This window comes from Alosa alosa, chromosome 6, assembly GCF_017589495.1.
Source record: "Alosa alosa isolate M-15738 ecotype Scorff River chromosome 6, AALO_Geno_1.1, whole genome shotgun sequence".
NCBI lineage: Eukaryota > Metazoa > Chordata > Actinopteri > Clupeiformes > Clupeidae > Alosa > Alosa alosa.
Window position 1 is genome coordinate 12,732,212 of NC_063194.1, and position 25,679 is coordinate 12,757,890.

The window sequence follows — 25,679 nt, forward strand, 5'->3', positions numbered from 1 at the left end:
TCCCTATTTCAGTAGAATGTCGTGATAGTATGACCCTCCAGTCGGGAGAAAATCAACATTAATGAAGGTGTACACCAAGTTTATTTTGTACTCCGGCTTGTCTGGCGTGGAACCGAGGCGTTCAAACGTAAGTCATACGTCAGTGACACGCCCCTGTGCAGGCGGGAACTCATACAGTATATGCGGGAACTGAACCAAAGCCCGTCTCTGACTGAACTCCACTTTGCCCTCATAAACATGAACTAGGACGACCCATCTTGCTACGCATTCATTATCTTTATCCTTAGTTTTTTTTTTTTTTCGACTGGGTTTCCTGGTTGTCGTGACGTTGCAAAAACGAAACATTTTGATTTTTTGTTATACGAATCTGCTGCCATCCTCTGGAGAGTCAATAGTTGTCTGTACTTGATTTGCAATGGTGGCTTTGGCATAAGATGCAGAGATGTGATATATTATGCCCCCTCCCCCCCACATAAAATAAATGATAAAAATAATAAAATAAAATAAATATATACCAGAACATTGTGTGAATATTATTGTGATGTTTATTAGTGACTGATTTCATCATCACATCTGGATAACATATGAGTGTTTTATGAAGTATTACAGTTAGAGCCCAGTTAGACAGACAGACAGACAGACAGACAGACACACACACACACCACCACCATCATCATCATCATCAGTAATCATACCTGTTGAGACAGACTAATGATCACATATTTTATCTAAAGAGGGCCATTCAATTCCAGCGGACTCCTCTAGCTTAAGGAATAGACCTGTTTGGGTACACATGAATGATGCATTACAGCCTTCAAGACCTCGCCATGACCCCAGAGATGCTCACTCAAGGGGCTGCATATGTCAATTACCTTATCCATTACATTCATGAAAGTCAAGTTTATCCAATTTACAACTTGGTAGTACCATTCCAGATGTGACTAGCAACTGGCCACAGTACAAGACTAAAATACAGTATGATGCTGTTTTTTAGCACACATTTTTAGCACAAACTGATTTAGACTGGCGGTTTTGCACAAATCAACTCTCACGTTAGAATAGCTATAGGCTACTGCCTGTCAAAGTAAAGTGGGAAAAGTGCAAAGCTGGACTAGCCTTAAGTGCTTCCTTTCATAGCAATAACATTCCAGTCTTACTAGACCTATAGCTTAATGTCATACTATTATATAAGACAATAAGACAATAAAGAAAAAAACCCAACATAAAATACATCATTCGTTTCAACATTTTAGATATACATTTTTCCAAATGTACCAATAAGTATTCTCATTTCAGCTGGATTCAGAGTAGTTTTGTTCAAACTTTACTTGGACAATCCGCCCACAGACTATCTACAGATGATCAGATTATCAACAAACTATCTGTTGACTACAATTTATTGTTAAGGTAAAGATTCGGAGTTGGATTTGGTTAAGGTGATGTTCCTCAATTATTCAACAATCGTTACATAGATTTGTTCATTCATTTTACATACTGAACTTGAATGTTAACAGATGATCTGTTAAGTCTCTGTGGGCAGACTATCCACGTAATGTGTTACCATACTGTTTCACTTGACCTTACAGAAGGCGACAGCTATTCATTCCAGCTTGACTGAAAGCTCACGTTTTTTCATTTAATTAATATTTTCTATTTTCCATCATTAGCCTTTACCATCATCTACTTACATACAGTGGAAATGGAATCATACAAATGATGCTCTAAAACCCAAATACCATTAATGCCAGCAATTGCTGAAATACCTTTAAAACATAGTGTTCTCCTAAAGATTTCTTTCCAAAAGCATCTATTGTGTAACATATGAAAAGAAACAATATTAAAATATACAAAACCCTCCTAAGATTTGGAATGATACTTAAAAATGTCAGTTTTGGTTCAGGTAAAAGAAAACAATTGCAGTTGATTTTGGGATATCTACATACAAATATATTCTCTGTTCCTGTTCCCATCCAACTCACCCAAAACATGAACACAAACCTCTGCATGCTTAGAAGCCTTGGTCTGAGCACAAACTGCACTCTTTTCAGAAAGCAAGCACTGAACACACACACAAGTTCAAAACAAACCTTCCTCTTAAGACTAGTTGCCTTGTAAAACTATTTGCTTTGGGTCCCTCAAATCACAAACAACTAACTGATTATTTTACATTATACGGGTGCAAATGACATATTCATGGTGATCGCATTGTACAAACATACGCTTTCAGTACAATATCAGTAAGAAGGGGACACCCACATTATTGTCATAGGCAATGACACTACACCATACAAAAGAGTGGGAATGTATTCCTTGATAAGGATTATGTATCCGCACTGTGCTGATTGGAGTATGGTATGAGTGTGAGCTTTTTTTTTTTAATGAAGAAATGAAGAATACTCCGTCATAGCATGAAGTACTTTGTTATTTGTAAAATGCCAGAAATTTGATATATAGCCAGAGAGCAGGAGACCATATTTCCAGTCTACATCCCCTGTGTATCTAATAGACAAATCAATAAGTGCAGCATATTATTCCTATACCGATGGTCATGCACGCATTTGCTAAAAAACTAAAATATTTTCACACCCTGTCATGGTCTCCTTGAAAGACACCTATGTGTCTTTCAAGTGCAGGAGATAATTCTGCACAGTGCAAATTGATCCAGTATTTTATCTTCCAGTAAATGAAGTGGACATAACTTAAAAAAGTGGTAGAGGACATTTTGGAATGCTAGTGTTTGACTAGAACACAGCTGCTTTCATTGTGGCTACGCAGTTAGCCTACATTGTCTAGACATTTACAGTACAATCAACTCCAACTTTAATACTTCTATCAATCAAAACAAGAGCCTACTTGCCATCAAGAGTCCTAAGCCCTATTACCTAGTAAGTTTGCTATCCACGATTTTTGAAGCCGATTTACTTGCCTACAATGGGATTATAAATATTTCAGTGGATTCATTTTTAACCGTCTGAGTCTGTTACACTTTTAGTCATGCCAAGCCTATAAATTCATATTGTGAATAATCTTCAAAATTACAATACAGGATTACAACCTTAATGTTTTGCCTGTGGAATTGTTTTCTGAGTGTGGAAGAAGACCTTTTTTGGATATGAGTGTCTCTAAAAAGAGAGCCTCATCAACGGCCCTCTAGAAGTGGTTACCTGTTTTCAAATAATTTTGTGTCCCTACATTGGAATGTCTCATTAGTTCACAGTCAGACCTTTACCTGTGGTGCTGAGACCAGGAAAAATCAAAAGTACTCGTTTGAGTATGAGCAACCAAAAGATATCGAGTTAGAGAACTTCCAAGTCGTGGAATGAAAGAGAGAAAGAATGGAGAGAAAGAATGGAGAAATAGAGAAAGAGAAAGAGAGAGAGAGAGAGAGAGAGAGAGAGAGAGAGAGAGAGAAATGAGGGCGAGTTGTGACCCTTTTGCCGCCATCTCAGTATCGAGTGGAAAACCAGTCGCTGTCCGTCATCTGCACCAGCTCATTGACCACGTCCAGCAGGTTGCCGTTGTGTTTCTGCAGCAGCCGCTGGTTCAGCGGCCGGTCCCCAAAGCCCATCTCCACCAGCACGGCCATCATGGCGTCCTGCGTTGCGGCATCTTCAGGAGGCTGAAGCATGAGCAGAAACGCACCGGAAGAGTGTTAGTGAATACAGATATGTAGAGGTACACTGTGAGGTACAACATAATCTAGTCAAGCCATCTTGTTGCTTTGACTGGATTAGACTCATTGACAGTTAGACAGGACTGAGGACACATTGACATAACTTAAATCAAAGCATACAAATGACAATGCTGACATAACTTCAAAGCAGTCAACGCAACTAGATGATATATCACAATGACAGATTGACATACGTTATGTTATGTTGTTTTGGGTTACTCTGAGTGAATCCTTTTTTTTTTACTGAAGCAGAAGAGATCCAGAACGTTTCAGATCATTTCATCCAAAATAGACTCATGTTAGGACAGCCCCATCTCAGTAAACAAAGCTTTTCTCACAAGGGAGCCTGCTTGGATGAGCTTCATCATGAACGCAGGCTCGTTGTAATGAGCAGACTATTCTCATAGTCCTGACCGGACCCATGTTAAATGACAGGAACTGTATGGTGTAACTGTATGGTGCAACAGTCGTGCATACCAGACCAAAAAACATCTATTTATAGTGAACATAATGACAGCAACCACCCTCGCATCATTTACACTAACCACTCTCTCTTCAGTCTCTTCACACGAACAAACATCTTTCGATTCTCTGAATCCTGGAAGAACAGGTTTGACTGGTCTGTCTTTACAGGAGAAAGGTTGTCATTTGACAGGAGTGAATACAAATCTATCAAACTGAATTGTACTAGATTCAATTCTACTAAATTCATTTTTATATACAAAAAAAAATGAAATAGTTTCATGGCGATTAACAGAGCCCAGGACTGGGGAGAAACTCCCTTGTAGCAGGAAGTCGTCTTTTTGGAGACTGGTCCGTTTGTGGAGCAGAGGAAAGAAGGGAGGAAGAGAGGGGACTCACTGGATCTGCGCCGTGCTGCCCGGTGAAGAGAGCCTTATAGGCGGACGCTGCCACAGAGAGAGCACCTTTCACCAGCCCCCCAGTAATGCCCTGGGAACTAAGAGGAGAGAGGAATAAAGGGAGAACAAATGAGGGGGAGAGAGACACTTCAAGACTTGGAGGAGACAAGGCAGGTACTAAATACTGCTGAGCTCTCCTGAATGACTGAATAATTGACTGAATAGAATGTGGACAGGCACCTGAAATTCTTGATCTACATAAAATTACCAATTCCAATGATTCCAGGTTCCAATGATACCAAATATAGTATATACTTCCACCATCAACCCTAATTTTCTTAGACTAGTGTTGTCATCATACCAAAATTATTGTTTCGATACTGATACCAAGTCAAGAATTTTGATAGTTAAAAAACCCAAAACATTGAATCAATAACATTGAATTTAGTCCGATGACACACACGAGGATAATAATGGATTATGTTACATGTTTCTACAGTATTTCACATATTTTGGAATTGATATAAAGTTTATATATTTTGTTAATAACTTATTGTATTTTATTATCTGCATAATTACTTATAGCTAAAGATATTTAGTAATTTGAATACTTATATTGATTTTTAAACTATTAGACTTAGGAGGTTGTATCAGCGATGGCGGGGTAACGTCACTTCTGTTGATGTTCAAACAAAACAGAGAGCTAGCTACTCCCCCCCTCTCCTTCCTGTGCAATTGAAACTCTCCTAAACACGCATCTTGTTGGTTATTGGTTGGAACACTTTATTTTGCCTTTGAGTGGTTGGCAACACTTGTTGGTAGCAATTGTTTTTGTGCGCAGATCTCGAGCCTAGGCTGCCTACAGAGACACATTTTTTTGACAGCCTGCTTATGGGGCAGGCAGCTAGCGGATCGTTAGGAAAGATTAGATGAATGTGATCATTTATGTTTGGGCCTTTTTAGGGCCTGAAATCGCTGATACAACCTTTAATGTCATTACATTGGTGGTGTGTAGGTCTAATTGAGTGCTTTTCACTTTAAGAAGTACGTTACACAAACAGACTAGTTACGGAGTCCATCATCATACTGGAGAGAAGACATAACACTGGAATGAATGTGAATGGCTGAGAATCATATTTCGAGAACTATTCCAAGACGTGCACTAGGCCCACCTGAGGTCCTGTGTTTCAGAGTCTCTGGTCTTGGGGGTTGATGGGCTGCCTGGCTGAGTTTGGACCACATCAGAAACTAGAACAACACGACAGAACAGAAGAGGGTAGCAATCATTAATGGTGTTGTATTTTTTTTGAGAGTGACAAAAGAGAGTGGTGTGTATGTGTGTGTGTGTGTGTGTGTGTGTGTGTGTGTGTGTGTGTGTGTTTTTAATGTGTGCTCTTACCGTTTTCTTGGTCTGTTGGCTGGTGGAGTTCACTCCCATCCAGAACCTCCCTCTGATCCTGATTCTCTGAGCTAAACACAAATATGAAGAACATTCCCTTAAAACAGCACAACTTAATCAGGGTTCTAAATTAACACCCGCCAACCCGCCAAATGCGGGTAAAAATTGATTTTGGCGGGTGTTAATAAAAACTGACTAGCCAGTTTGGCCGGTGATGCATGAGGCATTACATGCATGATACATAAGGCTCTGTTCTCCGTCATATATCCCACTGGCAGTACTTCCTACATTTCCCAAGCCGTAATGCTACGTGATGACGTTTCATATGCCCATTGGCTGCACGCAGTGAGCATAGACTGAAAGAGGAGGGAGTTAGCCAGTAAAGTAAAAAGTACATAACACATGTACATAACACAAATACATAACATGTTACGGAATATTAACGCAATTAACGCATTGTGTTAACCTATTTCCTTTGTAGGGGGCTGATGTCATGTAACGGAGGCCGCAAAACCTGAAGCAGCTAGATTGTTTATTTTATTGTCTATGGAGTTAGTTGAAAATGGAGAGGAACTTGAGGAGCTTGTAGGCGAAAATCTTTTTCAGTTTTAAAAAGTTGCCTGATCAGTGATCACCACCACCACACGAATCACGCACTGTGTGTAGGGCACCGAGAGACAGAGGAAGGACCAACATTTAGCCAATAACTATCATAGTAGCTGTACTGCAAACTGTTTTTCACTGTTGTTAGAGAAAGTATACAATGTCAACATGCACCAACAGCATGTTATATAAAGATGATACTTTTTCGGGTCCTCATAAAGATTCAACTTGAGTAGGCCCTATGCTTTTCCATTTAATTGAGAACGTGTCCGAGCACGCAGGAGAGGGAGAGAAAACAAGTGGCAGGTTCCAGCTGGCTTGTCATTGTTGATGATAATTGATATCTCCTTTTTATTAAGTTAAGATTAAACTAAATGCGGCGGTGGTTGGGACAGACTTATGGGGGCAAGAAGAGAAATGAAGCAGGGGGATATCGACAGAGAAATAGATAGATAGATAGATAGATACGTAGATAGATAGATAGATATCCCAAACATGAAATGAAGTGTTTGCACTTTCTGTGTATATTTTGTGGTATGTATTCATGCCAACAATGTTAATAAAATGATCAAATGCATGCAGTGACACTCATCTCATAAACTCATAATTCTCCCATTTGCACCGGAAAAAAAATTGGCTAGTAGAAATTCTGATTGGCTAGTAACTTTAGAAAGTTACCAGCCACATTGGCTGGTGATCAAAAAAGTTAATTTAGAACCCTGAACTTAATCATCATCATCATCACATTTGTTTCAGAACTAATCAATTCAACTGTCAGCAGGATTTACTAAATTGGGCTACCCTTGCCAATAGCATGGCAGTGCTAAATGTGTTTGTTATTGTTATAAATATAATATTATAACAGTGTAATTGACTGTGTTGAATGGTTCCTGAGGACAGCAGTCTGCCCTTACCTGGTCGAGACTGAGGGCTGAGGTGCCGTCACGACTACTGGGGTGAGGGGGACCGCATCCAGTGTCTGTGAAGTGCACAGCATGTCGTTAGCATTGGCACCGACGCTGACGCTAACTCTGGTCCCAAGGCACGCGGCTGCAGCCTCCTCTGCCTCGCTGCGCTCCCCCTCGGGTGTGAGTCGTCCCACGTCCCCTTGACTCTCCAGGCTGTCTCCAGGCTGGGAGAGCGCCGAGCTGTACATGGACTCTCCTAGGGGACGGCTGGTGTCGAAGCAGTCCGGCAGAATGATGATGTAGTCCTCGGACGACGCTGAGGATGTCCGCGATCGTGACTCCTTGCCCTCCTCTGTATCTCGAAGCTCCTTTCCTCCCTCGACTTCTTCGTCATCTTTAGTCTTCCTCCTGGCGTCCTCCTTCTCCCTCTGTCCGTCATGGCCAGTGTCGGAGATGCTCTCGATGTCGGACTCCTGGCCTTCAGCTGATCCTGAGCAAAACATAAGAGTGAAGTAGATTTAAAACACAGAAATCAAATGGCAAACCTGCAAATCTGAATGCTCTTGATCAGCTGTTCTTGATCAGTTAGTGACAATGAATCTGATTGACCAACACATTCTAAACAAATAAAGCTACTAGTAAGTGCTGTTTTATTATCAGCTACCTACTACAAATTAAAAATTAATGAACTTGATTTACACACAGTCAATAGTTAAATGGACTGTAACAGAGTGTGTGTGTGTGTGTGTGTGTGTGTGTGTGTGTATACATCTACATATGGAGGCGTAGGTGTCACCTTTACCCTTAATGTGCATAATGGACTGGGATATTGGCTGCTGTTGTACACCTTTTTGTCAAATTTGGATTATACCATGATAATCAGAGTGTGTTATTTACCTGCTGTGCGCTGCTCTATTTGCACAGTGGGGGGCGCACGGGGCACAACCACCATGGCCTCTGGAGCTTTCTGCACTTTCCGCTCACCCAGGGAGGCCGAGCCCTGCACCGCCGGACGCACCACTAGGAGGAGCCAGAGAGAGCCAATAATAATACCAGGGAAGTTACAGGTGAACACTTCAAGCACCTCAAATGCACTTCCACAGACATCCAGTGAGAGTGGGAAATTCATCTATGAATTGATGATAAACATCTTTCCCAAGCAAGTCAGACATACAGTATCACAAAACCACTCTCGATCTACTCTTCCAGATCGGATAAAAATGCTTCTGTAGTCTCCCTCATATTTTGTTTCATGAGAATAATAATAATAATAATAATAAAGAAACAATAAGTAATATTGGAGGTATTATTGATTATTTAGTTAACAAAAAGCAGCCTTTTCCACCAACAGAGAACCGGCTCCATTCTGGTTAACGCTTCAGATCCTGAATCATTTTTTTGACCAAAGAATTTAGAATTTTGACCAATATAAATTGGCTCAGAACCTGAAAAGTTGGTTATGAGCTGGCAACAAACAATTGTTGTTTTCCCTGTGAACCACAGTGGGCATATCATTCATCTTTTCCCTTATGCATGCAACATCCTCTGTTGAAGACGCATCCTTGGTTCCATTCAAAACGTGGAAATGTGGGCTGGTTCATTAGACAGCACAGAGGTTCAAAGAACTCTGAACGGAACCGTTTCAAGAACCAGTTCTCTGTTGGTGGTGAAACGCCCAGGGAGGGGTTCCCCGTCCCCTCTGGTATGCATACGTTTGCTCGGGATGCTTGAACAGAGGCGGCTACGGTCTGGGGCTTCCTCCAGAGTGAGTGACCGTATGACCGTCTCACAGACGAACTGCGGTCCGCTGATGTCCTCCTCCTCGCCCTCCTCCTGGGCAGGAACCAGGTTCAGCTCGGGGGTCTGGGCCGTGTCTGCACACAGAGAGGCATGTGGTTGTGACGCGTTACTGAGCCGAAACACATCTCTGTGCTTCTGTTCACTGCACTTTATATTCATTCCCCATGAGGAACTCGAGCACTCTTGAGTGCTACTGGTCAAAGTTCAGAATCACATTCTTCCAATGTTGTTAGTATTATAAGACATTAATAATGTTGTGAGAGATGCAAACATAAAATGGTTCTTCTATGATGCGAATGCCATTACTTAGTTCATAAAAACACTTAATAGATGAGCTGATGCTGCTGAGGTACCCCAGACATGATGTAGTGTGTCTGCACTATGCCTCTTAGCACCTTCTGAAGTTATCCTCCCCTTACCCAGAATGCTTTTCACTCCTTGAGCCTCTGCCTCTTCCTGGATGAGTGCCAGGGACTGTTTCTCTTGCAGAAGTCCCTCGTGAGGCAGGGGCGACATACAGGGGGTCATATCTGCAAAAGGATGATTGGGTAGATGAAGACAGATACCCTGTGGTCAGCTTGCGGTCATATACTAGGTCAATGATAACGATGACACATATGAGGTCATTAGTAGTAACTCTGATGAATAGAAACCCAAGCTGTGGGACCTGCCAGGCTTTTCAGATGTGTCAGCAGCAGTACCTGCAGGGGTGTTGTTTGGCACACTCTCCAGTTCCTGGACTATGTTTATATCCAGAAGTTCAAAAGACAGAAGGTCCTGCATTAAACCAAGAGACAAAAAATACAAAATGAAGAAGCTTATACATTTAAACTTGGCATAAAAAAAACATGACAATGTGCGACAAACAACTGCATTATGTAATACGCCTGTATTTAGATATTACACATAAATGACCTAGGCAGCAAGGCACAGGCAAGGTCAGGTTCCTGTGTGTGTGTGTGTGTGTGTGTGTGTGTGCTACCTGAGCTGTGAGCAGGTCCACAGAGGGGATATAGAACTCCCGGTCAGAGTCCTGCTCCACGGACATGAGCACCCTGGGGACAGCGCTTTCTTTGACTCCCTTGTCTGGAGAGTGGGCTGTTTTGCCCAGCTGTAAGGGACAGAGAGGTGGACAAGGCCTGACATTAGCAAACACATCATACGAAATGTGGTTTTTATTGGTCTCTTTTTGAGTGTGCGGGGTGACCACGTGTAACAGCTCTGCTGTTGCTACTATAACCTAAGTCTGCTCTCATCAACAAAAGCTTGGTGCCTTCTCTTCACCACATCTGCCTTCTGTTTATCTCTAACTGTGTAATAATGTGGCTATAGATCAGGGATCCAAATATCTTTAAACATTACTGCATCACACACAAAACCGAAGTGTTAATCTAACTAATGGATTTGGATGGTCTGCTAGAGACCATTCAGCTATTCTGTGCAAAATCCATACCGACATAATTGAGTGAGAAACTCAATTGGAATCTGTCCTAACATTCGATCAAAAATGAATTTCCTGCCTCATAGCATACAAACATTTCAGAACATAATCTCACAACTTCACATCAACAGCTCAAACGTAACTGCATGAGCCATCATGCCTGTAACTCCATCCCTAACAACTACTGGAAAAACAAAAGCGCACTACACTGGTGAATTTTAAGGCATCGCTGGTTGCTGTGGAATCAAGGACCCAAAATAGCTGCCAATTTCCCCAAGCAGTTCCCATGGGAAAGGTGTCTCAAGTTCCTGGCAAGTCCTGTTTCTTTGGTGGCGTTCTGCTCACCTGTGGGGTGACGCAGGGGGACACGAGCAGGCCATCCACGGACACGGCGGCAGGGGCATGGGGGTCCACCACGATGCTGCACCAGACTCGTGGGCCGAACTGCTCGCCGGCGTGCGCCAGGCGCCAGTGGGACGTGTAGGAGCCCTCCAGGGAGGGGGCGCACAGGGCAACGCTCACCACGCCCACCTGGCCCGGCTGGAGCGACGGCACCGGCACCTCACGCCAACGGTCCCCCGAGCCCACCGCCAGGTTCCCCCACATGAACTTCAACTGGAGGAGAGAAAGGAAGAGAGAGAAATGAAGACAAAGAAAAGAGAGAGAGAGAGAGAGAGAGAGAGAGAGAGAGAGAGAGAGAGAGAGAGAGAGAGAGCGTGAAGGGAAGAAGGAGAGGCATGGTCATACACTAATTTACAAACAAGTTTGCAGCCATCTGAGAATGGACGAAGAACAGATTGTGTGTGTGTGTGTGTGTGTGTGTGTGTGTGTGTGTGTGGGTGCATGTGTTGGCATTCTTCTTTGTTACCTTTGTATCAGAGTTCCAGCACACTCTGCCAGTATTCTTCATTTTCCAGTACTTGATGAACTTGGTGCCGGGGCGCAGACGGGTTCCATCTGGCAAATTCTCATCCAAGAACAGAGCCGTCATGGCCGGCACTGCCAGGGGACACGGACGCTTTGGCCGCCTGCATCCCCAGACAAAACACAGAAACAGGCTTTAACATATCAGCCGCCATCTCCCATTGAGCATCTGTAGAATCATGGAACAGTTCTACTATGATTATGAAATGATATATCAAGTTGGTCATAGTTGTCAAACTCACCCACTACTGACAGTGAGGAGTACAAGCTATAGGCTACATGCCTTCCAAACAAATAAATGGAATAGAAACAAACTTTAATAATTCTAGTTCTGCGCACTTTATTATTGTAATGAAAGGTGTTATTACCCTGTACTTTCACATGTATTCATTTTACCAGTGTGAACACTGTGCATATATTGACTAAATTGCAGGTCTTAATTTAATAAGGATTTATATAGTGTATGTAATGATATAGTGTATGTAATGATTATTGATCTCAGTGTCAATATCTCACTGTGGACTGGACAGATATGGTAAACAAGTTATATAATGTGGTTTCATGCAAACAGACAATCTGATTTCAGTCTGATTATACCCTTCACTCCAATTACAAAGAAATCTGAAAAGATAACCTGGAGTATTCCATTTCAATGTGATTAGATCTGTCATGATTTCGTGAAATGTATGATGCCTGATTGAAGGTGTGTCATTATGGCAATCATATTTTTACTAGTTCGCTTGGCATGTAAACTAAAATATTCCGTATTCTGTTGTAAAAACCCAATTGATCAGATTGTTCTGCACATGTAACCACAGTGACTGATGGTCCATTTCTCACTCGGGGCTGTTGACTTGGGTGGCTCTGGGTTGAAGCAGGACCGGGGAGGAGCTTCCGTCGCCGACGGCGCTCCACTGCAAGCCCCGCCTCTCCATCCTCAGCTGCTTGCGGATCTCCTTGACCTCAGCCTTGAGCTGCCGCTTCTCTGCCTTCAGCCGCTGCTTCTCCGCCTTGCGGAAGCTCCGATCCCCGCGCCGGTAAAACCTACACAGGACGGGAGCGCAGAGTTGACATGCTGTGGATGGAGTGGCGGGGTTGGGCTGTTCAAAGAATCTTAGTCACTATGAGACGAATTTTCCCATGTGCGTAAGTAAAAAAAAAAAGTGCAAAACTAAGCGCTTTTCAGCCTGCGCGAAATCTCCCCTCCACTTAAATCTGTCATTTACGCGCAGTTACAGGAGTTACGCGTTTAGGGAGAAGCAAACCCAAAATCGGGCGTTTTTTATGTATACAACTCTTGCGCGCATTCTGCCACTGATTTTTTTTTCTGCCACCTTTTCAGCCATGTGCTCCCGAGGGCTGTATTAAGGTTACTAAGCGCCACAACAAGGTGAAACAGTATATTGCTCGATGCCGGCAGTAGGCCTAGTTCTAAATACATGTAGGTTACACAGAATGTTACAAATTAACATTACAGTATCAAATTTGGTGCTTATACCAAGGTGGTCAGTACCTGCTGTGGTCCGGAGCGGGGGAGCCGTGTTCTGGGATGGAGAGGGGCGTTCTGGCCCTGACGAGGCTGTGGCTGGGGTCGTGAGAGAAACTGCAGGGCTCACACAAGGTGCAGGACGTACACACACTGGGGACAGACAAAGCACAGGGCTCCAATGTCCAGAACACACAAACCCGGGGTCATGTCCACAAACAAAACAAGACCCCCTTTCTGATAGACTGAGTCACCACTGCAGACAAAGTGTGAGTTTCTTTTTCCTGACTATAGAAAAGTTGGTTTCATGCCATGCCATGTTTAACTGCCAATTAACCAGGCAAATAACATGAAAGGAGACACAAATGTAGCTATATGAAGTAGTCGGGTCTTTGTTGTAAAGACGTCTCTGTTGTACCCTGACAGATATGTGATATTGTGATATCATGTAACTACACCATTTATTTTCTCTGCTTCCTTTTCACTTTTTAATTACTTCAATGATTTCCTGTCATCCTCCAACAATAGGTCCTCCTCTATTCTTTGTCTTCTCATGCCTTGGCAATGGTCTTTATAATTACTACTGTCAGCGTTCAGAGAGTTACTTAAATACACTCACAAACACTATTTAATTTAAGATTACAAAACAAAGATAAACAAAACTTTTAATTCAAAGATCATTCCAATACATCTGGTGTGTTGATCTTTTTACAGAAGTATTATGATTTTACCAGCTGCAGATGATGACTTATTTGTACAGAGCAATGCAAATATTTGGTTTAGAACAGGAAAGTGGGGTCAATATTTGTGGGGTCAATATTTATTATGTTCAGCACACCAGTCTGGCCTCACCTGCACTGGTAGCCTCCCCCGGCAGTCTGGCCCCGACAGCTGCTGCAGGCCGGAGCAGAGCTGGGAGCCCCTGGCAGCGTGGACGAGCTGACCTCGGGGACCTGAGCCTCCGCCCCCACTGGCTTATGGATGCAGCACTGGCCAGAGAATTCCCGACAGATCTTCTCCACCGCCTCCCGCACCACCTGGTCTTTGAACTGCGGCCGGACGCAAGGTGGAGATGAATGTGAATTAGTGATGGAACATGTGCTTTTTTTCTATCAGTGTCGATTGTATGCATGGTTATTCACCTCGCATACAATCGAATTCACCACACATATATACTGTATATATACTATATATGACACAAGTGCAGAAGGCTGAGGGATCTCATAGGTTAAATTCTTAATGTATGGAAAACAATAAAATTGAACAACTTGCTTGATATATCCAAGTTTATTATGAATTAATAAGCCAAAGCTCAAATATATGGGCAAACAAATTCTGTCTGACATGTCTGACTCAAGACTCTCTGACTCTCTCTGGGATTCCTTACCTTCTCCATGTAAGATGTGAACCACGCTGGTGGAGTCTTATCCTCCTCTTTGGTCCCCTTCAGCTCCTTCATGATGACCTGGAAAACATCATACAGTGAATAACAAAAAATTAAGCCAAGATTAACGATTCACTACTTTATGATTCATTATGAAAATGCATCAATTCCTTCCATTCAATGATCATGCTTTACAGGATATTGGTAATAATTACAGGATAATGTTACATGACACATTTGGAAAACTTCATGTCAACCATGTTGAAGTTACTTAGGCCGTAGGTTACACTGATTCTAAAACGCGCTAACAGAGTGCCTAAAACCCCCCTTAGCTTATCAGTGTAACCTACGGACTCGAGTGGCTAATTGCTTTTCTAAAACTGTTATAAATACCTGGCCAAGTTTCATAAAGTAAAGGCACAGCAACTAGAAATATAAGTTATTCCTAGATAATCATTCTTCCGCCAAGAAATATATTTCCACTATCTGAATGGTTGCCAAGCAATGTCGAGAGACGCAGCTACTTTAACTTTTGTATCAATTTATGGTAGCGCAGTAATACAGAACGAAATGTGGTCAAGGTGTATGTTTATGCTGCATTTTACAACGGCATCGAACGTGATTCAGCCAATCAAAATCAAGGACCGGAACTATCAGTTTTAGAATGATGTACAGTATAACCAGCCATTGCAATATTTTCATCCGATTTCAGAATCTCAAGAACAGCTTTAGATGTCAAAAATTGACATAATCCAGGTCTTAGAAAAGAGAGTGTCTGCACACCGGAGTAGCTTCCAACTTTTTCATTAAAAATAAAATAAAAACTTTGTCCTGCACCTGACCTAAAGAGAGGTGGGATGTGCACGCAACCACTCTACCAGAGTTCATAATCCGAGCCTTACCATGCCTTGCTCGGGCATGGCAGCCTGGACTTTGCGGCTGACCACCTGAGTGAGAGCTGGGCAGTGCTGCTGGGGAGGGCGGAAGCCCTTCTTGGGTTCGGTGGCGCTGCTGGGCTTGGAGGAGCCGGGGGCTGGGCCCCTTGCACCCGGACCCCTGGTCTCATACACGTTCATCTGCAGCCGGTTGCCTTGCCGAGCAGCACTCTGAAGAAGAGAAATAGTGGCAGTCAACAAGTGTAACTTATTGGGAGGGTTGTTATCTCAGCTACAACTTTGACATGTATGTCTGCCAGGAAAGTAATATATACAGTGAGTGCAGTACATGTTGTTAAGTATAGAATATGTAGTCACCTTCAGAGCTTCCTCATATTCCACTGAAAAGAGACAGTAATAATGTTTTAATCATTTATAAGTAATTTACTGCATTATATACAGTATGCTTATTATCATTAATAGGATATAAAGTTTAAAGTATGATAAAGTATATGTAAAAACAAAAAATACATGGGAACTCACATTGACTGTTTATGGAGACCTGGGAAGCAAACATAGGGTTATAATATATTGTTGTAGTGTAATCCTCACAGCTAAAGTAGTGATAGCATAGGCAGCAGTGATAAATCTGAATGCAAATCTCACCTCCTCATTGTCCTCATCATAGTATGTCACCTGAAGATTGCACAAGCCAAAGGACCTTTTCACCTGTTGGTCAGAACACTGTATTATTAATCTGCACAAATGTTACATCAGAAAGTAAATATCAACAAATCTGCTCTGATCCAATCCATTCACACAATATGAATTAACATGGGTTCCTTCAAAGCTTTAAAAGAATAAAAGGTGACCCCTTCATCCCTAACAAAAAAACTTTGGGGGGTTAGGCCTATGTAAAAAGACTAAACAGTCCCATTCACTCAACAGATTAAACAGTCCATTCCCATTCAATTTCAACATTTCTTCCCTATTTTCTCATATCTAGACTAAATGTGAAATATAATGAAAACCTGAAAAATGTGTTGTTTTATACTGTATCCCTGTTATTGTTCATTTTCTATTTCTTCATGTATCTGCAAAGCAGATTGAGGTTTGAAAGTAAGCAACCATTTTTGTAGCAAAGAATACAGTAAATCAATGGACGTGGCCTCAATAAGAATGAACTCAGTGACTCACAGAGTGACGCAGTGTCTGAACATGCCAGGGAATTAGGAAGTATAAGATGATGCAGAGTATTACTGACTTCAACACAGGTCGATTTCTCCTTTGAGTGAAATTAAGACGATATTCTAATTAAAATGATGACGATGACTATGACTGATAATAGTAGCCTACCATTTACAGAGACTCTTGACCTTACATATATGAAGATAAGGCCCTTAAAGAGTCTTGTTACAGCATCAGGTAGCCTAGGGAGGGGGATACATCAGCAGCTAAAGTGTACCTGTTTAATTGTCATGGCCCAGCCATGAAACGTTGGTGTCTGTAGCTGGTTGGCTGAATGGAAATGCGTACCCAGTACGACCCATGCACTTATTATTCAGTTTGCTGAATGCAACTGATCCAAGTGGATGGGATGGCTGCCAAATACTGAATGGCAGTACGGCAGGTCTTCCGTACTGAAGTAAAATTATCCATATTGGGTTGAACAACTGTGTGTAGGTTGGGTTGGGGGTTGTCACTCTAATATCCACCTGCATTTTAAGTAGCATAGGCCTACAGCTGATACAGCACGAATCGGAAGAGCGGACATATTCGACAATAGGCTAGAACACGAGACAACCCGATTAAATATCCGTGGCCTTCGCTTCTATTTCGCGTTCATTAGTAAGCTAACACGTATGACCTCATTTTAAGAATGGAAACAGACAAATGACAGGGGAAACTTGACGAGCTTGCATGTATGACTCTCTGCTGACTGCTGGGGTAGGCTAAGTAGGCTAAAATAGATGTCACAAAGCAATCTAGACGTGGACATTGAGATGACAGTAATAAAAACAGGACACAGGACGTGTTTCTCTTTCATATTCGACAATAACTGAAAATAGGCATGCCATCGAATTAGCCTGCATATAGGGCGCGCCAATGCCAAGGTGAAAGAGAGGTTTGGAGACACCACCATCTATTTCGGCTTACCATGGCCTCCATTGACTCCCAGCTCTTCGTTTCCGAGCCGGACAGAAGGAAATTCTTCGCATTTCCTCTGAAATTCACCTTCAGGTTGATGTAGAAGTCCATGGCTTCAGGTTACTAGACGTCACAGCATAGCATTGGTAAATAAAACGATGCCCCTAATACGTTATTTTGGAATATGGTGTCGTTTTGGTCCTTGAGACAGATTACTCAGGAATCGTCTTCTGTGTTTACAACGACCGTATAAACACACCCACAACGTCATGTGACAGGAAAATAGACTGACGTAATAGGCTACGCTATGTGATTTACAATCGCTCTCACAGACAGAACTGTCCCGCAACCGTCAAACGACTAAGAAAATAGTCCACCTATTAAGAGGACATTTAAGAGTGTCATAACTTGCATATGAAAATTGCACGAAAAGTGACGGCAGGCTCAAAGCAAAGCAGAAAATCCACCTGAGATGCTCAATCTGGCTTCAATAGCCTCTTTCATATCACAACTTGCAAATGAAGATTGCTGTGGCTTTCATGTGGTCCAGTGACGGGTTATACACAGATTTGCATTGTGTTTATTTTTTACTGTCAAGGGTTGTCATGATTAAAAAAACGCAAAATTGTCGCCTGGGCTACTGTATGCGATACAGTCAATGCATGCGACATTCAACGCCAAATCAGTAAATAAACAAATTATGCGAAAATCGGAGGAAACAAATGCATGCAAGAAATTGACCCTGAAATTGAGACATTAGTGTCTTTTATAATAATTTTACATAGTTGAAATTACATAAAGCTCTATATCTAGGCCTACTTAAACTGTTGATAATCCACGTGCTACATATGTCGCAGATTATTGACGTCATCTCTTTTGCCAAAAGTCTTCGGATCACCAGAGAAAACCACGCATTCAGCCTGCTGTTGAGAGGTTTAAGTACTCTGACGGAGCCTTCTGCATTAAAATAATGTCTTCACTTCTCAAAGTTGACAAGGAAGTCAAAGTCAAGGTAGGACATTTTAGTTTTTAAATAGCTGAGAAAAGCGCAGACTTGTTTGGTCTTCACCGTTGGCTATCACTCTCAAGACCGCACGATACTGCTAACTGGGTAGTTCGCTAGCAAGCTAGCATAAATATACCATGCTGTCGATGGGGTTTCTAATATTGAGTCGTCTTTGCGATCAGCAGGATGTGCTAAATATACATATCTGTTCTTTGCTTGTAGGAAATGAATGGCTTTATACATATCATGGTGACAAATGGTGTCCAACGTATGGTTGAACTACTGATCCTATCTCACCCTTGAACAAACGTTGTGAAACTTAGCTAACAAATGTTAGCATTTCGTCTAATGTTGCACTGCTCGCTTGACTGTAAGTTATTTGTAATATTCATGGGGATCACACCTCACGTTTGAAGACCTGCATTGATCTGTGTTATGCATCTTACACTTACCACAGATAGTCAGACAATTTAGTATCAGGTTGTGTGGCCTATCTGTTATGATGACTAGCTACAGATAGAACAGGTATTATTGGCGGTCATGTTTTGAGTAGCTATGTGAGTTGCTTTAATTTGTAATATATGTAAATATTTCGGTCATTGCTGGACGGTGTAAATAAAATGGGCTGTATTAAAACTGCGGCTATGCTGTTCACAGGTGGATGCGTTCAGGGAACAGATTACAGCAGAGGTGAGTTGCAATGTGGTGACTAGTAAAGTTTTTACATTGCTAGGTTCAGTTGGAGCTCTTGTTCAACATTGTTTTCAAATGAAAGACCTAATCAATTTAATTTAAGGAAACGATATCCTACCTTAGAGCGTAATTGGAGAGAATATGTCTGGTTCCAATTCTTAGGCAGAGGACCTTGTCGCAAGCTTTTTCCCCAAGAAGCTGCTGGAACTAGATGCCTTTTTGAAGGTACAGTACATTCTATTAGGTGAAGGGTCCATACATTGTTATTTTTCAGATGTTACCTGTTTGCCTGAACTTTTTTTTGTTGCAGGAACCTATATTAAATGTACAGGACTTGAAGGAGATTCAATCTGAGCTCAACGTGATTGTGCCTGACCCTGTTGTTTTCACCAACAGTCATGACTGCATGGATGTGGTTAGTATTGAGTCTACAGTCCTCACTCACAGGGCAATGTTAGACTGTCAAAATGTAATACTGTTGATTGTCAACATCCCTGCACCACTGAAAAATCTTCAGGTTATTTGGAGTTTTGCAGGCCTTAGAAATTTAGGAATATAAGCACAATATCATCCTATTGCTTAACTAGCTATTGTGCAGGGAAATGTGCTGTAACATAAAATATTCTTGGTGGGATGGAATGGTTAAATGTTTGAATTTTGCATTTTATTTTCAGAACTCAAGAACTTTGTAACATGACATTATTTTTTTCCCTCTAGCAAAATGCCAAAAAGAGAAAACTGGAAGATGGAATTGGAGATGACAACATCCATGGTAAATACTTGAATTGAAAATGCCTTAGATTTATGTAACTTTACACCCAACACAGAGTACAACTGATGCCATCCTCCTCCTGCCCCACCTACCTGTAAGCGTGTTGTCATTTACTGTTATATGTGCATGTAAATGATGCAAATTGTTCATAGAGATATCTGTGAGTGGCCTTAATAATAATTGTGGAGTGGATAGAGTGTGAGATGCATTTTGATTCTGGTTGTGTAATCTCCTGACAGAGCAGACACGGGCAGTGATAATCTTGTTTTGGCTTTACTTTGGCAGGCTCCAAAGGCCTTGCAGTGCCAGGAGGCATGCTGAAGTGTAACGCTCGGCTGGTCGACCTGATAGAGCGAGTAAAGCCAGAGATTCGCACTCTTATTGAGAAATGCAACACCGTACGTCTCTATGCTTGATCATTTGAACAGACCCCCACCCCCCCAACAATCTTTGCAACTTTCGAATGAATTAAAGTTCCTGTCTGTTCATTGTATGCTCCCTCTATTTCATTTGTAGGTCAAAATGTGGGTTCAGTTGCTTATTCCCAGAATAGAAGATGGCAACAACTTTGGTGTTTCTATTCAGGTAATTTTGTCATAATTTTGGTTGTGTAATTGGTCAGGTAATTTTGATGTGTCGTATAGTTGTCATGATAAGAAATTAAATATTGTACCTACAATATATTTTGTAAAAGTGTGTGTGCTGATGTTTTATGTGAAACATATTTCAATCAGTGACCACTAGAGGTTGCTGTGGAACCACAGTAAAGCTGTTTATGGATGTAAGAACACAACTACAGTACAAAGGGAGAAGTTCAATTGAATTCAGTTAATGTATTCAATTACAATTTTCAATTGAAGTAAATTACTATCTTTCTAATTAGAGTACTTGCCTTTCAAAACATCCATTGTCATCATTGTATGGTGAGTAAAAACAAGTTATAACCTATGCCATGTTCACATCCTTGTGATGCAGGAGGAGACGGTAGCTGAATTAAGAACCGTAGAGGGAGAAGCTGCCTCATATCTGGATCAGATATCCAGGTACAACAGAAATGGTCCTAATCCAGCAGTTGTTGTTTAGCATTCTCTTTTGACATATTTGAAAAGTAATAGCAACAGAGTCAGATCCATCTATTATACTAACATTTCACACTTTATTTCTGCTCTTCTATTGTTATGAACAGATATTATATAACCAGAGCAAAACTAGCCTCAAAAATTGCCAAATATCCACACGTGGTAAGTTAAATGTATCAATATTATTGTATATGTTGTCTTATTATTATATTCCTCATGTCTTTCCTCTGGTTAGTAATAAGACTGTCTCTGAATGAATGTTTTGATATGATGACTCCTGGTGGCAGACATTTAGCAAAACTGCTCTAGTCCTTCAGGGTCCTTATTGATGGAGAACTTATTAAAGGGTGTTCTCGAGTTACAGATTGTGTGTTATCTTGGGAAACAGATGTTTTTGTGCAATGTTATTAGTGCCTGTTCTGGTGTAATAATTGGTACAAAATCAGTACCAAAATGTCTTCAGATCTTACCAACTGAGTAACGATTGACTGCTGGTAAAGCAGATTCTTTTGAATTTAATCAATCAGTCAAATCAAAAATAAGTTAAAAAGTGCACAAACTACAGATTCAGTGATGCTAGTTAACATGATCATGTACAGAGGTTTGAGCATGCCAAGCTACCATTTTTCATATTTTAAATGAATTAAGCATTGAGTGTACAAGCAACAGTCTTCTCATATGTATGCAACTTGGGTTTTGGTTAATCTTCTCTTGATCTTGCGCTCAGTAGTTTCCTTCATGATTTTTCAAACCTTCATACGTATAGGAGGACTATCGACGCACTGTGTCTGAAATTGATGAGAAGGAGTACATCAGCCTCAAGATAATTGTGTCAGAACTGCGAAATCAATATGTAAGTAATTATCTTTTCTCTTTTGACACCGATTCAATGCTGTCTGAATTCTATTTTGCAACAGATGTTCAAGTCATAGTTTACTAGACTTCAGAAACTAATTTGGAAAATATTATATGCAGGAGGAGTGGATGACAATATGTGAGCACAGTGCATGCCAGAAAGTATTAGGGCTCGTTCTGACCAATAAGGAGGCTACATTAATTAAATTATTTCACATGGCTTCATGACTTATCCGCAGGCATTTCAACGCATGGCCAAATTGCATATTACTATAAAGAACAAGAGGACAGTTTGGGCTACAAACATCAAACTCAATGCATAGACACAAGACCAATCTTCCTTTTTCTAGCCGATCAAAACCTGCAGTGTTGCTAGTTCATCCGTTCAGTACATTCATTTCTTTTTGTGTGTCTTTCTAATTTATACCAACACTAGACGTGGAGCGTGCACAAGAAGTCCTGATATTTCTTTGCCATCATCACAAAATGGCCTGTAGGGATTCCATCTGTAATAAATTCCATAGAAAATGGAGCTGACCTCCTCTGCTGAATGAATTTCGTGAACATTTCATGATCGATGTTAGATTTGTCTTCTCATTTTAAGGTGCAGGTGTGTTTCCAGGAAACCAATTCTGATTATTAAACTGAATGTTTCACTTATGTTTGGCTCAAAATTGTATGCAGACATGAATGAATTGAGATATGGATGAACAAAATAAGTCAGGTCAGAAGGATGTGATGGCATTTAAAACAGGTCTGAATGTTTTAATGAAATAATATTTTGGAACAGCAGAAATAATACTACATTTTATTCCTTGTAAAACTATCCAGCCCTACAGTGATATTAGCATTTTTTAAAATGCCACTGTATTCTCGTTTGACTCAGTTTAAAGATATTACACGGCAATGCTATTGGTTGGCTTCAACCAAACTTTTCACAAATTAAATTTAACCTGGTTCTGCCCACTTAGTGCTGTTCTTCACACCTTACTGCTTGGTTTATCACATGTGCAACACTGCATATGCACTCCTGTTTTCGCTGTTAGATCCCGTTTCTAAACTTGGGCCCAGTGTCCACTAGGCTTCAGAAAGATATGCTTTTGTTGTCTTCATCAGACATGTACGCTTCTGCATAGCCTGAAAAGTTGTGGTTTCAATTCCCAGCTTCCAGAATTTTGACTAATTCCTCGTTGTTACAGGTGACGTTGCATGATATGATCCTGAAGAACATTGAGAAGATCAAGAGGCCGAGAAGCAGCAACAATGAAGCCCTCTACTGACCTTTGACCTTTGACCTATGTCCAAGCAGTTCTGCAGGTTCCTTGCTTAGGGGTCTCTGTGCTGTGGATGGTCACCTTCTTTGAGGTGGTGGACTCGTGATACTAAACTTGAGCCAGATACAGTTATGGCTCCAAGGCTGCTTAAAAACCAAACCTTTTGAAAATACATACACAAACACAAACATTTCTCTTACCCCATTTCCTCAAATGTAGATGTAACTCATGAACTGAAATGGAAAGTCAGCCTGTAACTGCTGGGTCTGTCGGATCAAGCTGGCTTGAACTGGACTTTATGTGGCACCACCTCTTGTGTAGGAGGATGCATAAAAATGATTTATTTTCTTCATTGAAAGTAACCATGTATGTTCAGTGTCATTGCTTAGTGAATCTGCCCAAGTTTTATTTAATATTTTTGTTACTTTTTTCCTTGTGTGTCTCTGTCTGTGTGTGTGTGTGTGTGTGTGTGTGTGTGTGTGTGTCTGTGTCTGTCTGTGTGTGTCTGTCTGTGTGTGTCTGTCTGTGTGTGTCTGTCTGTGTGTGTCTGTCTGTGTGTGTCTGTCTGTCTGTGTCTGTCTGTCTGTGTCTGTCTGTCTGTGTGTGTCTGTCTGTGTGTGTCTGTCTGTGTGTGTCTGTCTGTGTGTGTCTGTCTGTGTGTGTGTCTGTCTGTCTCTGTCTGTGTGTGAGTAACTGACCAGTACTCAAATTACTTGTCAACTCCTTGTAAAAAAAAGTTGTAGAATACTGGTAATTGACATTGGTGTGGGATGCTGCACATGCAGTGGTTGTCAAAAAACAAGTAAACCAAAAAAAGCAGTATGTATTTCTGACCAGGCCCAATGTCATTTTCACACACAGAGCTGTTTGGTCTTGTTTTAAGATTTAAGAATTATTTTACATAATAAAATTATTTTATGATGATGTTTCGCACTTTTTTTTTTTTTTATATCTAAACTGGGCCATGTTGGAATTGTTCTAAACTTTCATCACACACATTTACAAAGTTGGACCTGTAGACCGTTGGAGGGGGACAGTGAATGGACCTACACGTTTGTTGGTAGTGAGCAGGTGAAGAAAGATCAGGTGTTGCAATTTGCTAGAGGTGAATTAATGATCCTGTAAAACAAGAATAAATATGTTAAACAATGTTAAAATATAACAATAAATATATCACACCACTGAAAGACGTGTCATTAGCCATCAAAACAAAAACATTGTCAATCATGAAATTAGACGTTTCGAAATCACGAAAAATTGTCCGGTTTACTCTGCTTTTAAACGCTTGTCAGGTCCTCTGATTTCCTATTAGCACAACTATTCAGCTAGATGGGCGAGTTGAATAGATTAGATTAGATTCAACTTTATTGTCTTTGTGCCGAGAACAAATAGGCCTACAAAGCCAACGAAATGCGGTTTGCGTCTAACCAGAAGTGCAAAAAAGCAGAAAAGTGCAATATGATATAGGACAAGAACTATAGTGCAGTAGACATAGTATGCAGTTAGTTTACAGAAGGGGGCAGGGCTCTCAAGTTTTGAGGACAGGCAAGAGTGACATTCCCCGTCGACAATTACCCCCCGTCCGGGGGTTAAAAGGGTTGGCTGGTCAGACGGGTTGCGAGTATGGGGGTGTTTCATTAATAATACTACAACTTTTTGTTGCTGTTTAATAATATGCCTAAAGATGTTCCAGAGGTTGTTTCGTCCGCCGCTCACGGCCCTCGAACCCGCCACCTCAACACACCGGCATGGGAGTTGAGCGCTCTAACCACTGAGCTAAAAGGCCAAGCTTCCAACTCAGCGGTTAGAGCCGTTCTTAAGGTTAGGGGTGTGAGGATTTACACGCGCAACTAGCATCACCAGCTAGCATACACCAGCCCCAGGTCGGTCAACAGTTGATCCAATATTAGTTGTGCAGAAATATAGCCCATCTTATACACACCAATCGAATTGAAATAGAAATTGTAAAGATTTGTATTTTTTGTAATTATTCCATATTTAGTGTAGTTATATCAGAACCTGAAGTAGCCTACAATCCAAATGCAAGCATGAAACTTCAGAGTATTACCTTTCATTTGAGGCCAAGATTATGCTTATAAGGGGTTCATATGCAGTAGGCATTTGATTGCCAGTAGGCTAGCCTACTGTATGCATTTTGGATAACCCAAAGTCCTATGGGGAGTTTTCATAGGGCATTTTACAAAATGCATGATCTTGGCAATAACTTGGCAAATAATGGTTGTCATTCTATATTGATCTACTTTTGCACACAGCATGACAAGACCTAATGCTAGGACTCAAGTCATATCAAGCCTATATGGTCAACAAGGTCTGCTAAGAGTAGAGAACATAATATTGGCCTCTATTATAGACTATTGTTTATACATAAATTGAATTGGGTGTGATCACGGCACAAAAATCATATAACTCAGCAATCAGAAGTGTTCGCGCGATAAAATCAGTTCATTTTGCCATAGAGACAGGTGTTAGCCTGCAACT

At 41.2% G+C, this 25,679-nt stretch overlaps 2 protein-coding genes across 2 annotated transcripts; one reads left to right on the top strand and one right to left on the bottom strand.

The window, feature by feature from the left end:
- Positions 1 to 527: 527 nt before the first annotated feature.
- Positions 528 to 17,750, bottom strand: nbr1b (NBR1 autophagy cargo receptor b). Its single transcript, XM_048246428.1, has 21 exons — positions 17,511 to 17,750; positions 16,020 to 16,082; positions 15,897 to 15,915; positions 15,732 to 15,754; positions 15,381 to 15,584; positions 14,482 to 14,559; positions 13,947 to 14,143; positions 13,122 to 13,247; positions 12,449 to 12,652; positions 11,553 to 11,712; positions 11,030 to 11,299; positions 10,226 to 10,354; positions 9,945 to 10,020; positions 9,663 to 9,773; positions 9,156 to 9,317; positions 8,341 to 8,463; positions 7,450 to 7,933; positions 5,933 to 6,003; positions 5,706 to 5,781; positions 4,535 to 4,631; positions 528 to 3,619 (listed from the first exon to the last, which is right to left on the bottom strand). Exons 1-21 carry the CDS (start codon positions 17,610 to 17,612, stop codon positions 3,446 to 3,448), a joined length of 2,949 nt encoding a protein of 982 aa, XP_048102385.1. The 5' UTR covers positions 17,613 to 17,750; the 3' UTR covers positions 528 to 3,445.
- Positions 17,751 to 18,339: 589 nt separating this feature from the next.
- On the top strand, positions 18,340 to 23,687 carry LOC125296506 (proteasome activator complex subunit 3-like). The gene is made up of 11 exons (XM_048246463.1): positions 18,340 to 18,513; positions 19,165 to 19,197; positions 19,363 to 19,425; positions 19,511 to 19,615; positions 19,918 to 19,972; positions 20,258 to 20,370; positions 20,489 to 20,557; positions 20,948 to 21,015; positions 21,159 to 21,213; positions 21,818 to 21,904; positions 23,106 to 23,687. The coding sequence occupies exons 1-11, from the start codon at positions 18,472 to 18,474 to the stop codon at positions 23,184 to 23,186; spliced, it is 771 nt and encodes a 256-aa protein (XP_048102420.1). The 5' UTR covers positions 18,340 to 18,471; the 3' UTR covers positions 23,187 to 23,687.
- The last annotated feature ends 1,992 nt before the right edge of the window (positions 23,688 to 25,679 follow it).